Consider the following 14,953-nt stretch of genomic DNA (forward strand, 5'->3'; position numbering starts at 1 on the left):
TGCATGAGCATGAAATGGCAGGTGGGCATGGCTGCGGGTGGTCAGGCTGCTGTGATGTTATATTAGAGGAGGGCTTTGGAGGAATCATAGGACTCTTTTTCTAGGCAACTCTAATATTTCAATAAGCCTTTAAGCACAGTTTTAAGAGACGAGGAGCATTAAAGATAAAACTCTCTACATGATGCAGAACTTATCTAAGGATATTTTAAGAGGCCTCTTAGCAGGGGCGTAACTAGACGCCTCAGGGCCCGGGTGCGAGAATCTGTTAAGGGCCCCCCCACCCCCTCACCCCCCCAAAAAAACATGATTTTTACCCAACAATTTTTTTTCAACAAATTCAATTTACATATTGAATCATATCTGTAAAAAAATCAAAGAAAAAGGGGCGCATGTACAAAGGGCATAATCCAGGGGTGTCCAAGTTTTTTCTGCAGTGGGCCACTTCATCAGACTTGTATACGTGCGCGGGTCGCACTCATTTTTCACTGTGACAAAAAATATGGCCTTTAATAAAATATGCAGATTAAAATAAAGTAAAATGACACAAAACCTTTACTCTTCCTCTCACTGATTTCTGGGCCTAGAAAGTTTTGCGACTACAAATTCAGGATTCCCTAGATTTATTCTAGGGATGAACTAAAATGAAAATTCTGGACCAAAACATTCAGGGTTCCGAAAATGACCCCCACCTTTAAAAATAATAATACAAACTCACATTTTTAATAAAAGTAGGTAACACACAATTGGACAAAATTAGCAATATGACTTGGCATGATAGGAGTGTGATTGCTAACAGCAATCACACTCCTATCATACCCAGGCAACCAGTAAATGCTAGTACCTAGGCATGATGGGACTGTGCTCGCTGTGATTGCTGTTAGCAATCACACTCCTATCATGCCAAGTCAGCCAGTACATGCTGGTACAGGGTGGCTGTAAGTGATGTGCAGACCCCATACTGCTGGCAGCATCACTACACAAGGGGGGCAGCTAGCTAGGTTTCAGCATGTACTGGCTGACTTGGCATGATAGGAGTGTGATTGCTAACAGTAGTCACAGTCCCATCATGTCTAGGTTCCAGCACTTACACATCCATCCAGTAAATGCTGGAACCTAGGCATGATGGGACTGTGATTGCTGTTAGCAATCACACTCCTATCATGCCAAGTCAGCCAGTACATGCTGGTACAGGGTGGCTGTAAGTGCAGACCCCATACTGCTGGCAGCATCACTACACAAGGGGGGCAGCTGGCCAGGTTTCAGCATGTACTGGCTGACTTGGCATGATAGGAGTGTGATTGCTAACAGCAATCACAGTCCAATCATGCCTAGGTTCCAGCACTTACACATCCATGCTATCACACACACACACACTCATTTATTCATATGATCATTCATTCACAGATTCATTCCCTCAATCACACACACTCATTCAAACACCCTCCCCACCCCCTTACCTGCACTGCAGCTCCTCGATGCCGCTCACAGACTTCAGCAGGGGGCGCGGCCTCCCTCTGCCTTCTCTGCTAAAGCACAGATGAAGTAGGATGTCACGTGAACTCCGCTTCCTCTGTGCAGTCCAGAAGACCCTCCCACAAGTAAGTAGCAGGGCTTGAGGTGCGGCTCGCGTAAGATCGGTTGCCCTGGCTGCCGATCTTACGCGGGCCGCACCTCGAGGTCTCGCAGGCCGCATTTGGCCCGCGGGCCGCATGTTGGACGCCCCTGCCCGATTTCGGGCGGCCCCTTGGCAGGGCGACCCCGGTAGTTCCGCCACTGCCTCTTAGATGGAACAGCATCTTTTAAGCACCTCTGAGTGTGTGAGCATATATGGGCCAGCATAGCATTCCTTGTGCTTAATTAATATAAGTAAAGCACACATATATACACACATGCTCACTGGCCACTTTATTAGGTACACCTTGCTAGTACCTGGTTTGATTTTGGTCCATATGGAAATGATGCCATCAAGCAGTTGCAGATTTGTCGGCTGCATATCATGATTCGAATCTCCCCGTCCACCACATCCCAAAGGTGCTCTCTTGGATTGAGATCTGGGAGGCCATTAGAGTACAGTGAACTCATTGTCATGTTCAAGAAACCAGTTTGAGATGATGTGAGCTTTGTTACATGGTGCATTATCCTTCTGAAAGTAGCCATCAGAAGATGAGTACACTGTGGTGATAAAGGGATGGACATGGTCAGCAACAATACTCAGGTAGGCTCTTCCATTTAAATGATGCTCAATTGGTGCTAAGGTGCCCAAAGTGTGCCAAGAAAATGTCCCCTACACCATTACACCACCACCAGCCTGAACCATTAATACAAGGCAGGATGGATCCGTGCTTTCATGTTGTTTACGCAGAAGTCTTTCCCTGCCATCTGAATGTTGCAGTTGTAATTAAGACTCATCAGAACAGGTAACGTTCTTTCATTGTTCCATTGTTTAATTTTGGTGAACCTGTGCGAATTGTAGCCTCAGTTTCCTGTTCTTAGCTGACAGGAGTGACACTCTGTGTGGTCTTCTGCTGTTGTAGCCCATCTGATTTAAGGTTCGACATATTGTGCATTCAGAGACGGTATTCTGCATACCTTGGTTGTAATGAGTGGTTATTTGAGTTACTGTTGCCTTTCTGTCATCTCGAACCAGTCTGCCCAGTCTCCTCTGACATCAACAAGGCAATTTCGTTCACACAACTGCTGCTTACTGGGTATTTTCTGTTTTTTGGACCATTCTCTGTAAACCCTAGCGATGGTTGTGCGTGAAAATCCCAGTAGATCAGCAGTTTCTTAAATACTCAGACCAGCCCGTCTGGCACCAACAACCATGCCACCTTCAAAGTCACTTAAATCCACTTTCGTCCCCATTCTGATGCTCAGTTTGAACTTTAGAAAGTTGTTTTGGCCACGTCTACATGCCTAAATGCATTCAGTTGCTGCCATGTGATTGGCTGATTAGCTATTTGTGTTAAAAAGCAATTGAACAGGTGTACCTAATAAAGTGGCCAGTGTATGTGTGTGAATATATAGTTATCAGACACGCCAACCATTTTAATCAATATGATATGCAGATATGTTTAAAAAAGCTTAAAACTGCATTATTTTTTTTAATAACTTGCATATATTTATTGGTATATTTTGTTTTTATGGTAACTGAGCTGCTTTAACTGCCTGTCACAGAATTTGCACAAATGTTCCTCAAAAGTTATATCTCACTGTCTTTGGGTTCTTTACAGTTCTGTAAGGAAAGAAGTGAAGAGATATGAGGGGTTAGTTCAGGACAGGGAAACAATTGTTTGTATCGGTCTATATTTAATGATGCTAAAATAATTGTGTGATGTTCAAAATCTACAGGCAGAGTGTGGTTTCCGAAATAAAGCACGTAGAAACATCTGGAAAATAAGGAGCAGTCTATTGTCGATAAGAGCTATTTATAGTTCAAGTGTAGCATCGCTAGTAGAATGGATACACTGTGTGATATCTGTGATATAAGTGATCAGAGTGTGTAAAATCAGAAGTATAAGCATGCTATCAAAAGAACTGAAACTGAATGTGTCTAGAAAAACAAATGTCTGTAGTTCAGCAGTGCAGATGCATGGAACTGATTAGAGCAGATTACAGAATACCCCGATGGTATGAGTTGGAGTTGAGTGCCAGCGAGTCCTTTTGTGAGTTTCTTCTCAAAGAAGGAGCAACTTAGTTTTTCATGATACATAGTGATACCTGGAAGCTCGCTGTGTGTGCCCCAGAGGATAAGCCGATTACTTGGCCTTTAAAGCGGCTTTTGACTTTTCAGTATGGAGTAGTCATGCTTGATCCCACTGCCCACCAGCTCATGGATACAAATGCTCCTAGATTAACTAGCCCAACCTCCACTCATCAGTGTCTAATCATGCGTTTAATCATGCCTGACTCCATATAAAGAGGGGAATGGTAGGGCTCTGGGCGAACATGCTTTAGATATACAGTCTTGCATCAGCTTGGTGCAGTTCAATACCTTGTATTTCTTTTGTTGCTTATTCATCCTCTATTTGTTTTATATGATGTTAAAGAACTTGTTACTTACCAAACTGCTTACCTTTAAAGATTATGTTGCAAGCTGTAATTTATGGGTAATGGTACTCCTTTATATGGAAGAGATCTTTTTAAGTGTACTTTATTTATACAATATTTTCCTAAGATCAGTCTGAAGAACTAGCCTTGTCCAAATGGCAAGCTTTGTTATTATTTTTAACCTTATAACTTTAATATAATGTGTTGCATTCTTTTTCAGCAAAAATGAAAGAATAATAATTTCTATTCCTAAAACAAAAATAAAAAAAAATCCCATATGCTTGCAAACAATGTAGCCATAAAAAAATTTACTCATTCACGTTTTTACAGACTAAATGGACTGAACGGTGCTTATCTGCCAAGTTCTTTTTTTATTATTTAAAACATACTTAGAACAGTTTCCTTTTAGTCTTAGAAGCCCCTATGTCACAGTAGACCTTAACCTTTACTGTTCTGATGCCAATGATCTTTCTGGAACATGACTGCTTATAACAGGAGTCCCCCAGTGACACCAGCAAAGCGAAGGCCTGATATTTTGCCTGGCAAAGTAACTCTCTCGATGCAGCGCAATGCACACAGCGTGTCAGTTCTGTAATACAGAGTGTGGGCTGATGCCAGCTGTCAGCCGCTTGATTTCAGAGCTTTTTTTGGTAGCAGCTCCCAACACAAATCTTCCCTCTTTGACATGACAGCATCTCCTTGACACAGTACCTTGCTGTTGCTAACAGTCCTAGACAACAGAACCATTATCGCATTCTCCACTACTCCCTTTTTTTGCATAATATCATGTGATCTTTTTCCTGAATCCTTTCATCTCTTGCTGGCACTCAACTCCAGTTTTCACACTCCATCACACCTATTCTTTTAAATGGACACTCCAGCCATCATATGCACTAATGTATATGATAGCTGAGTGTCCTCCTTAAATCATAAATTCTTCAGCTTGCAAATATATTGAGGAATTCATCAGAAACAGTTCCTATGCATTTGCCTTTTTTTCCTGCCCTCAAGCTTTTTGGCTTGCGAAATAATTGTTTGACTGAGTGTCCATCAGTTAATGACTTTGCAACTATGGTCAGACCGTGTTCTGCTCAGAAGTTGGCTTTGACCCATTAAAAACTCCTGTTCATCAGTGAAAGGGAAGGTCTCACCTGAACTCTAAAATTAAGAGTAGCTGCTTTCTTTATCTTTGCTTCGAGATCACACAGTATGATACAGAATTCTGCACAACTACCTCTACAGCAGACTTGATGGCTCTTACTGGCAACTGACAAGATGAAACATAATCAATTGCAGGAGAGTGTTGGAGTGAGACAAAGAGCATGAGGTCAACCGATTTTTACCATGGAATAATGTCTAGATGCTCATTTACACTTAGAAACTTTGGGCAACTTAACAAATAACGTATTGATCCAGATTGTTCTATCGACATTTTGCTAGTATAGCAATTAACACTCTGTAGATTTTACCCCATTGCCTTATCCCATGTCACATGCATAACTCATACTATCTTTACTATTATTTAGATCCAGTAGAACCTGCTTATTTCATTTTGAAAGAAACTCTTTTGTGTTGCCAAAGCCAGCTGACCTTCCGATCCACATGGTGTACATCAATACACAAGCACCCATTGTCCACACTGTTGGCTTGTTAATTTGTAACTTTTTGTTTCACACATTTCAGAAAAAATTGAAGCTATTTTTCTTTCCTCCCTGATTTACAGAGCCATGGAAAATTACTTCTTTTTTTTCTCTTGAGAGCAAAGGCTCATTGATCAGTCAAGACTTAAATGACAAATATCAGTAGCTAGGCAGCAAAGTCCAAAACCTAGGATTGATCATGCTGAGCGTGCAAAAGAAAGAACTTGAACAAGGGTTTTGTGACATGGAAACTAATACAATGGGGAGCTCTGTACTGAAAGACCTGTAGGAGCATAGCCACATAACTTAACTTTCAAATCTCTTAATGTTCTGATACTTTATAACTTTAATTTCTAAGTTATTGTACAATGCAAAATACACATTGAATATTTCTACAGTTAAAAGTGCCGTTTCACATGGGTTTATAACTTATCATGGTTTTTGCTTTTTCTGAGAATAGTGGAATGCGATGGCTTAAATTCGACTGTGCATGAAAAATAAAAAAAACAACTTTGTTTCTCCATGTCCTTTGTGACATCAGCTTGAAACGCTTTATTCAAATCATATTTATTTGAGAACTGTAAATTTCCATGACATCACAAACTTTGTTTTTTCTTGGTCATGTTCTAGAATAGTATGTGAATTACATCAGTGTGTGTATAGTTCTGGTCACAAAGTTATTTTACTGCACCAAAACAAGTGTTTTGGGGTATCTTTTAATGTGGACTATGTTATAATATATATCATATATAATTATATATATACTATATATAATTAAAAACATAGTCCACATTAAAAGATACCCCAAAACACTGTTATATATATATATATATATATATATATATAATTAAAAAAACACTTGTTTTGGTGCAGTAAAATAACTTTGTGACCAGAACTATACACACACTGATGTAATTCACACACTATTCTAGAACTTGACCAAGAAAAAAAAAGTTTGTGATATCATGGAAATTTACATATATATGTATGTATGTATGTATGTATATATATATATGTATATATGTATATATATATATATATATGTATATGTAATTATTTAAGGCAGACACTTATCAAGATTGTGCATACATATTCTTCATTTATAGAAGCCAAACTAACAAGCAGTGTGTTATGGGTCTGCATCTTTTTCTGTGTTGGGCCAAGAAGAGGTATCTCCTACTTCCTTTGTTCCCAGAAATGTCTGGGAATAGATCCAGTTTGCGTAATTGTTTGGTGAAATTCAGAGCTATTGCTGTACGTAGAAGAGTCGTTAATTGTCTGGTCTGCTGAGTGTGACGGTTAAAAACTATTTATTATGCCATGTATTTATCAGCTGTTCTAGCAGCTGTGACGCAGATTTGCACTGGTATGTATTCCATCCTGTAAATGCCGGTGATGATTTTACAACCTTTTTCCCAACTATGGGAACCCACTCTTGATAAGGATTATGAATGAATGGAAGTTTTGTAACTTTCTTCCTAGTAATGACAACATGCTTTTACTCCGTAAACTTCTACAGCGTTGGATAAAATATTTTTTGTCTTTTTACCTGTTTATTTTATATACGGATTCACACTGCCTGCTAGAGGCGCAGCCTTACCTGTGGGTTTACAAATGATTGCCATCACCAGCAGGGACCACAGGGAGAACAAGCACGGGGACATCATTACATTCACATGGACACGCTGCTATTATACACATGAAAGATCCTATGGTGGCCATAATGTCCCTTTAAAATGGATCTATCACTTCCTGAGCTCTAGCTTCTACACTTCAGTACGCCAAATATACCTAGGTACCAGTCCTTTATACATTATAATAAGCAGTATATTTATTAGACATCCACTATGCATGTGTACCATTGAAGCATCCATCTTAACTTACTTTGGTGGCACAACCATGCAGATATTTCTACTGCATGTGAAATGTCCTTAGATGAGGACGTAACCGCAGAAGGAGAGGAACCGTCTCAGCTGACTGGACCCCCCGGAAGCATTGGGTTGGGTTTATCCAGGCATACCTTAAAAAAAAGTCCATTAATTCTGCCAACAGTGAGCAAGAACAAGCACACTAATTGTTACAGTGCAAGGTTATTCTACTGACCTTGGCTGCCTTTGACAGTAGCAGGAAGTAGAGTATCACTTGAGGCTTTGTCTGAAGGATAACTTGCTCTCTTATTACCTAATGTTATACTGGCACCCTGCTATTCATTGGATCCCTTCACTTTTGTTGAACTGGCTAGTTTATACTCCTGAACACCTGCGAGCGGAGCGATGAGTGCACAATACCAAGGACATGCTTAGCCCCAGAACTTAACCCACAGAGTTAAGTCTGGTATGACATCACCACACATCATGAATAAATGATGTTTGTTGCCTTTCGTTTGTTTTTCCAAACCATAATGTTTTTAAATATGTTAGGCATCCACTTCTTTTTGTGGACGAAGGGGATTTACTGTGAATCAAACTGCATTCATTCTTATAAATCTGCATTCAGATTGCCAAATGAATAACCCATAGATTCAGTAAAATGAGATGGTGATTTCTGTACTGTAATTGGAATCTTTACCAGCAAGCCTGTAGGGGGCACTAATCTCTCCCACTCAGAAATACACAAAGAAATTGGATGCATCCACATTTTTTTCCGGAGTCTATCTCAAACGTCTCTTCCTGAGATGGACTGTAATCAGGGGAGGGCTGGCAGCCTAAGGCAATTCAAGTGAAGTGGCTCCGCCCCCTCGCACTCACCTTTCACCCCTCACGCTGCTCCCATCACTGCGGCCATCAGACTGCTGGAAAACTTATCTAAACGGCCGCTGGGTGCTGATGCCACCGGCCGGAGCTACTTTAATCCTTTTTTTATTTATTTAATATGCCGGATCGGCTTGCCATATTAAAAATAAATAAATAAAGTATTAAAGTAGCGCCGGCCGGCAGCATCAGCACCCAGCGGCCGTTTAGATTCGATTTCCAACAATCTGATGGCCGCATAGTGATGGGAGCAGCGTGAGGGGTGAAAGGTGAGTGCGAGGGGGCGGAGCTTTCACCCCTCACGCTGCTCCCATCACGTGGCGGCCATCACATACGGCCGCTGGGTGCTGATGCCGCCAGCCGGCGCTGCTTTAATTCTATTTTTTTTTTCATTTAATAGCCGATCCGGCTTGCCATATAAAATTTTAAAAAAAGTATTAAAGTAGCGCCGGCCGGCGGCATCAGCACCCAGCGGCCGTTTAGATTTGATTTTGGGCGGCCTGGGGGGCAATTGCCCCCCGGCCCAGCCCGCCCCTGACTGTAATCCATACCATCTGAGGAAGAGACCTCTGAGTACATTACATATGTTTATTTAATAAACTGAACTACAGAATATAATATTTAGGAAACCTAACTGAATGTATGGCGATATTGTAAATACTCCCCAGTAATACTCCAGTATTATTTATCTAGTGACATTTGTTAATATGTTATTCCTTTTTTTCTTATCATTCAGGTCTGACAGGAAAAATACTAAATGACATACTGAGCACGGGTTTTGAAATTTCTGCAATGCAAATGGTAAGTTAATTTAGATATTCCCTGCATTGTTTCTGAAGGTATTCTCTCTGTGTTGTTTTTGAACAAATTATAACTGTATATGGGACACATTAAAAAAACTGCTGTTGTCCTCATCCTTAGAATTTACTCTAAAGACTCCATGTCACCATTTCACCAACAATTTGCTTTAGGGGCCCAGTAACCAACTGCAGAACTCTGGGGCAACCACATAGCGTTCATAAGCATGTCTGTCTGATGCATGCTTACATACCTTCGCTGCATAAACCTTTACAACTTTTCCAGGGAGGCTATTCCACTTAGCTTGCCCTTTTCATATGAGAAACACATGCTAACATTTATATATATATATATATATATAAGAGAGCACACCCTCTTTGAATTCTATGGTTTTACATATTAGGACATAATAACAACTTTATTCAAAAGTGGGAAGAATTCTAGACTTTCCAAACTTCTCAGGAGTGGGCATCCCAACAAATTCACCCCAAGGTCAGGCTGTGCAATGCTCAGGGAATTTGCAAAAAAAACCCCAAGAGTTACATCGCAGACAGGCCTCAATTAGCATGTTAAAAGTTCATGACAGTACAATAGAAAAAGACTGAACAAGTAGGGTTTGTATGGAAGGGTTGCCATGAGAAAGCCTCTTCTCTCAAATAAGAACATGGTTGCACGGCTTATGTTTGCAAAGTTGCATCTGAACAAATGACACAAGACTTTTGGAACAGTGTAATTTGGGCAGATGAGACCAAAGTGGAGATGTTTGGCCATAATGCACAACACCGTGTTGGGCGAAAACCAAACACATCTATACAACAGAATGGCTGAAAAAGAAGAGAATCAAGGTGTTGCAATGGCCCAGTCAATGTCCAGGCCGCAACCCGATTGAAATCCTGTGGTGGGACCTTAAGAGAATTGTACATAAACAAATGCCCACAAACCTCAATGAACTGAAGCAACTTTGTAAAGACGAGTGGGTCAAAATTCCTCCACAACAAAGTGAGGAGGTTCTTCAAGCTATTGAGGCATAAAGTGTACTTAATTTTTCACACATGGCTTCTGCATTTTGGCTTCATTTCTGCTGAATAAATCATGTGTTGTTTTTCATCCGAGTAGTTGCCTAATTTTTAGACCTGCTAAGGAACAGATGATTGTTAGTATGTCCTGATATGTAAAACAATAGAAAAGAGGGTGTACTTTCTTTTTCATGTGACTTTATATGTATATATCATATATCATATATCATATATCATCATCAGCCCACTTACTAAACTCACAGCATTTGACCTGGAAGCACCCTGGACTTCCAGGTCAGTGCTGTTTTTTTTTTTATTTTATTATTATTTTTTAACTCTTTCAATGCTGATGTTCCATTGGAGCACAGCATTGCCTGATATTTAGTCCCCACAAGCTTTTGGGGACAAATGTTAACCCCTGCAATGCCACAAATGTGTCATACACAATTGTGGCATTGAAGGGGTTAACGCTGCAGTGTCGCTCTCATGGAGCGATTGGGCAGCAGGGGAGGGTTGGGGCTGGTCTCCACACTCATGTGGAGACCGAAGAACCCTCTCCTCCTGTCCCTGAAGCTGCCTCTGGCAGCTGGGATGCAATTGCTGGTCTATAGGCCAGCTATTGCAGGGGGAGTCTCTTTGATGACTGCTGTAGGCTTCCATGCCTACAGGAGTCATCACAGGGCTTGTGGGGGCTCGTTTTTATTGTTGCTGGTCTGCCTGGGCTTCCAGGCAGACCACCAGCAGCAGAGCCCCTTGCAAAACGGGAATTAACCCCTAAATGCCGCGATCGCGGCATTGAAGGGGTTTACACTGCACTGTCGCTCTCATGGAGCGATCAGGCAGCAGGGGGTTGTTGTGTCATGAGAAAGCCTCTTCTCTCAAATAAGTAGTTGCCTAATTTTTAGACCTGCTAAGGAAGAGATGATTGTTAGTATGTCCTGATATGTAAAACAATAGAAAAGAGGGTGTACTTTCTTTTTCATGTGACTGTATATGTATATATCATATATCATATATCATCATCAGCCCACTTACTAAACTCACAGCATTTGACCTGGAAGCACCCTGGACTTCCAGGTCAGTGCTGGTTTTTTTTATTTTATTATTATTTTTTAACTCTTTCAATGCTGATGTTCCATTGGAGCACAGCATTGCCTGATATTTAGTCCCCACAAGCTTTTGGGGACAAATGTTAACCCCTGCAATGCCACGAATGTGTGATACACAGTTGTGGCATTGAAGGGGTTAACGCTGCAGTGTCGCATATATCATCATCAGCCCACTTACCCAATCAACACAAAACCCCCTTCCCTGAAGCTGCCTGTGGCAGAAACCACGATTGCTGGTTTTCCTGCAACCGCGTTTTCAGCTTACAGGATCACTCCGTGGGAGTGATCTCAGGCTCGGGGGTGGGCTCGAAGTGGCTGTGCTGTCTGCCCAGACTCCTGGCCAGACAGCAGCAGCAGCAGCGCCCCCGCGTGGTGACGCGGGGGCAATTTTTTGTAGATGTAACAGGCTGACAAACACCTAGGGATTTGTCGAGCCCTGCTGTATGTATGTCCTTTTATTTGTCCTAGAATGGGTTTATTCAACATGTGAAGACCATATAACTGCTGTTTCCTCATCTGTACAGGGAATTGATGTTACCAATCATAAATCTATAATATTTCCCATTGAGAGAACTATTTTTTTTATTTTTGACAACCCCTGCTCCATCTCCAAGCAATGTAAATGCATGTTTATGATATGTTTAACTTTCTGTTCCTTAAAAATCAGACAGCTTAGTACATGGGCCTTTTTTGCTTTCTTAACTTCTGTTCACGCAATGTTCTGTAACATTTCTGAAGCAGCCATTGTTGTTGTTAAGGAAGTGGTAAAGTTAAAACATGGGTTGCTTCTCGTCTCCTTGACCCTATGGTCTGTATCAATGTGTAACTTGTATCTCTTATTGTATTAATACTTATGAAAACTCTTATTTGTGTGTCGGTACATCTACCTCGGACTTGGTTTGCTGATGTAACACTGTCTATGTTTCCTCCTAATAAAGAAACGTATTATCTATTAATGCTATTAATTTACTCAGATGTCTTATATGATGTGTCTTCAGAGCTCATTCTTGACTCTAAATGCAATAAAATGTGTGTTTTCCAGATCTCATGTGCTAAATTCAATTCCTTTAATCCTGTGCACCTGCTTTTTCTACATCCAACTTCTAAGTAGCTTCAAGGGAGTATACTGAATATGAACTAAATGCTAATTGTTTGGTCCGTTTTAATGACATCTAAAGCATATGGTATGTTGTTTAACTCTTTTAGTTTACCATGGAGAAAGCCAACGCTGAAGAATTTTATGAAATATACAAAGGTGTTGTAGCAGAATACAATGTAAGTATGATTACATTTACAATGGCCACCAATGTACAGTATAATACTGCGAGAAATATTTATTACTTATTTCTTTAGAAAAACACATAAATCACCTTTGTTATATTTTTACATAATATATTCTCCCAGCAAACTGTGTTAAGAAGGTTTAACAACGCTACAGCTTAGATGGATAGAGAGAACTCAACTCCTACATAGTAGAGTATTTTGGGAATTTAATAAATACCTTGAAATATTTGAAGAATGACCATTTGTCATCCCAAATGCTCTTTTTGATGTCTTGGCATTGAAACATGAGAAATAAATGTTTTGTTTGTTTTTTTTCGGGAAATAAGACCTGAGTGGATATCTAAGACATTGGTTGAAGTACTATGGTAGTGAAACGGTTACAAATGGATTACTGCAAACAGTAGGAACTCCGTAAACCAAGTGTTTAAAGCATACAGTGGTATGTTTTTAATGATTATAGTGGCAGGGATTAGATGGGGGTAGTGTTGGAGGCCAATGAATTATTTCACTGTGTCACATGACACGACAATAGACTGGCACTTACAGTGGATAGACAAATGGTGTAGACATTCACAGCATCCATTTTTTGCTTCTCTAGAATGATCTGTTTACTTCCTTTAAGAAAATCCTTAATATTTGGTAATATCCCCCCCATTTCTAAATAGAATGTTACATTAAACCAGAGGAACGTTGAGGCATTTATTATATAAATTATAGGCAAATTATTATAACTAAGATGTATTTTTATAGATATACTTTTGAACTGGATAGCTACTTAGTTATGGATTACCTCCTGTGGCGCTTTAATACATTCGGAGTGTTTCTAAAAGGTTTTATAATGTGCTAACCAACTCCTACACACAAGTGTACGCAGGTAAGAAGATTACTACTCACAGGAGTCACAGCAAAAGCTAAGACGCAGGATCGCAGCTCTATTGTTCGGTTCTTCGTGGCTTTTATTTTGCATGGTTTACAGCTGTAAGATGCTGTGGCAGTACTAAATTACACATCTTGCATGCATGTTTAACCCATTGTTGTAGCTGCTACCCAAAACACAATGCAATTATTGTAGAATAAATCAGCCACTGCAAGAAGAACACAATAGCTTTGGAGAGCATTTGGTTTCGTAAAAATACACTCTGTAGGGCACAAGGTGGCTAAATGAACTAGTGTTCTAAAAAAAATTATTTTTCCCAAACACTAATTTGTTGGACGGTCTTTCGATGATGCCTGTGAAACGTTAACCTCTTCAAACTTTCTGTCTTCACTGTGAAGATAGCAAACGTTGGTAGTGTCGCGATAAGCCTAGAGAGAGGAAAGTCTAGTATTTACATTGTGTTTCTTTTAAGGCATTTCTTACGCGTTAAATGCAACTTCGATAGTTTGCTACCCCACTTTATATAACTTTCGATATAACAATGTTAATGATGAGACCAAGTTAGCTAATTTAAAAGTAGTAGTACTAAAGATTTTCCTCTGTTGTCTTTTGTTCTGGAAGCCAACATTGAACTAACCTCTTCTGGGTGAATTTAAGAACACATTGCCAAAAGCATTTCATTTGATATAAAGAGTCCTGTTAAATTGCTTAACACTGTGGAATGGTAGAGATAACCATTAATATATAAAACTGACAAGAGCACTTACATACATTAAGACATGTCGGTAGAGGAGAAGAAGGCCCTGCCCTTTCAAGCTTACAATCTATTAGAAAACGTTTTGAATAAGTGCAACAAGGAAAAAGGTGCTGGGTAGATAGGGCAAATCTTTATCCCAGATTTCCAAAGAGGCTTCCAGAATTTTCTTTTACAGAAATGAGAGCAGGAAATGTGTAGCATATCCGACCAGTCTCCTGCCAAGAGTAACAGGACTATAGACTCTCATCTTTGTTCTAGAGAAGAAGGGCAGCATGAATTTAGGATTTCTGGACAATATGCATCTTCTTCTTCCCAGTCTCCATTGCAAAACTAAGATAATGACTATATACCCTCTAGAAAAGTTGGCATATAATTGTGCAGGACCCAGAACATATACTTATTCTAGCTCTCTTTTGAAGAATAGACAGACATTTCTATATAAAACCAGATTCTGGTTCTTTTTAAATAGTGCATAGTTATTAAATGATGTAAAGTCTATTTCCATCAAATATAATGTTATGCAGACAAAATAATTAGGTGACTCACATTCTGCTATCTTTTTTTTTACCTCCAAATTGTCTTAAACTGTGCTTCTGTGTAAGAAAATGATCTTTAAGTTGTTCTAATGCATAATAAATTTAGAGGCTGTTAACGTGAATAAGCCCAGAGGTC

General features: G+C 40.0%; 1 protein-coding gene across 2 annotated transcripts in view; it reads left to right on the forward strand.

Annotated features, from left to right (window-relative positions):
- Positions 1-14,953, forward strand: part of NME7 (NME/NM23 family member 7) — a 90,138-nt gene that overhangs the window by 56,130 nt on the left and 19,055 nt on the right. For both annotated transcript variants that reach the window (XM_053457501.1, XM_053457502.1), the window contains 2 exons: positions 9,177-9,241; positions 12,570-12,638. In XM_053457501.1, the coding sequence (XP_053313476.1) occupies positions 9,177-9,241; positions 12,570-12,638 (134 nt within the window). The remainder of the gene's footprint in view (positions 1-9,176; positions 9,242-12,569; positions 12,639-14,953) is intronic.

This window comes from Spea bombifrons, chromosome 2 (assembly GCF_027358695.1).
Source record: "Spea bombifrons isolate aSpeBom1 chromosome 2, aSpeBom1.2.pri, whole genome shotgun sequence".
NCBI lineage: Eukaryota > Metazoa > Chordata > Amphibia > Anura > Pelobatidae > Spea > Spea bombifrons.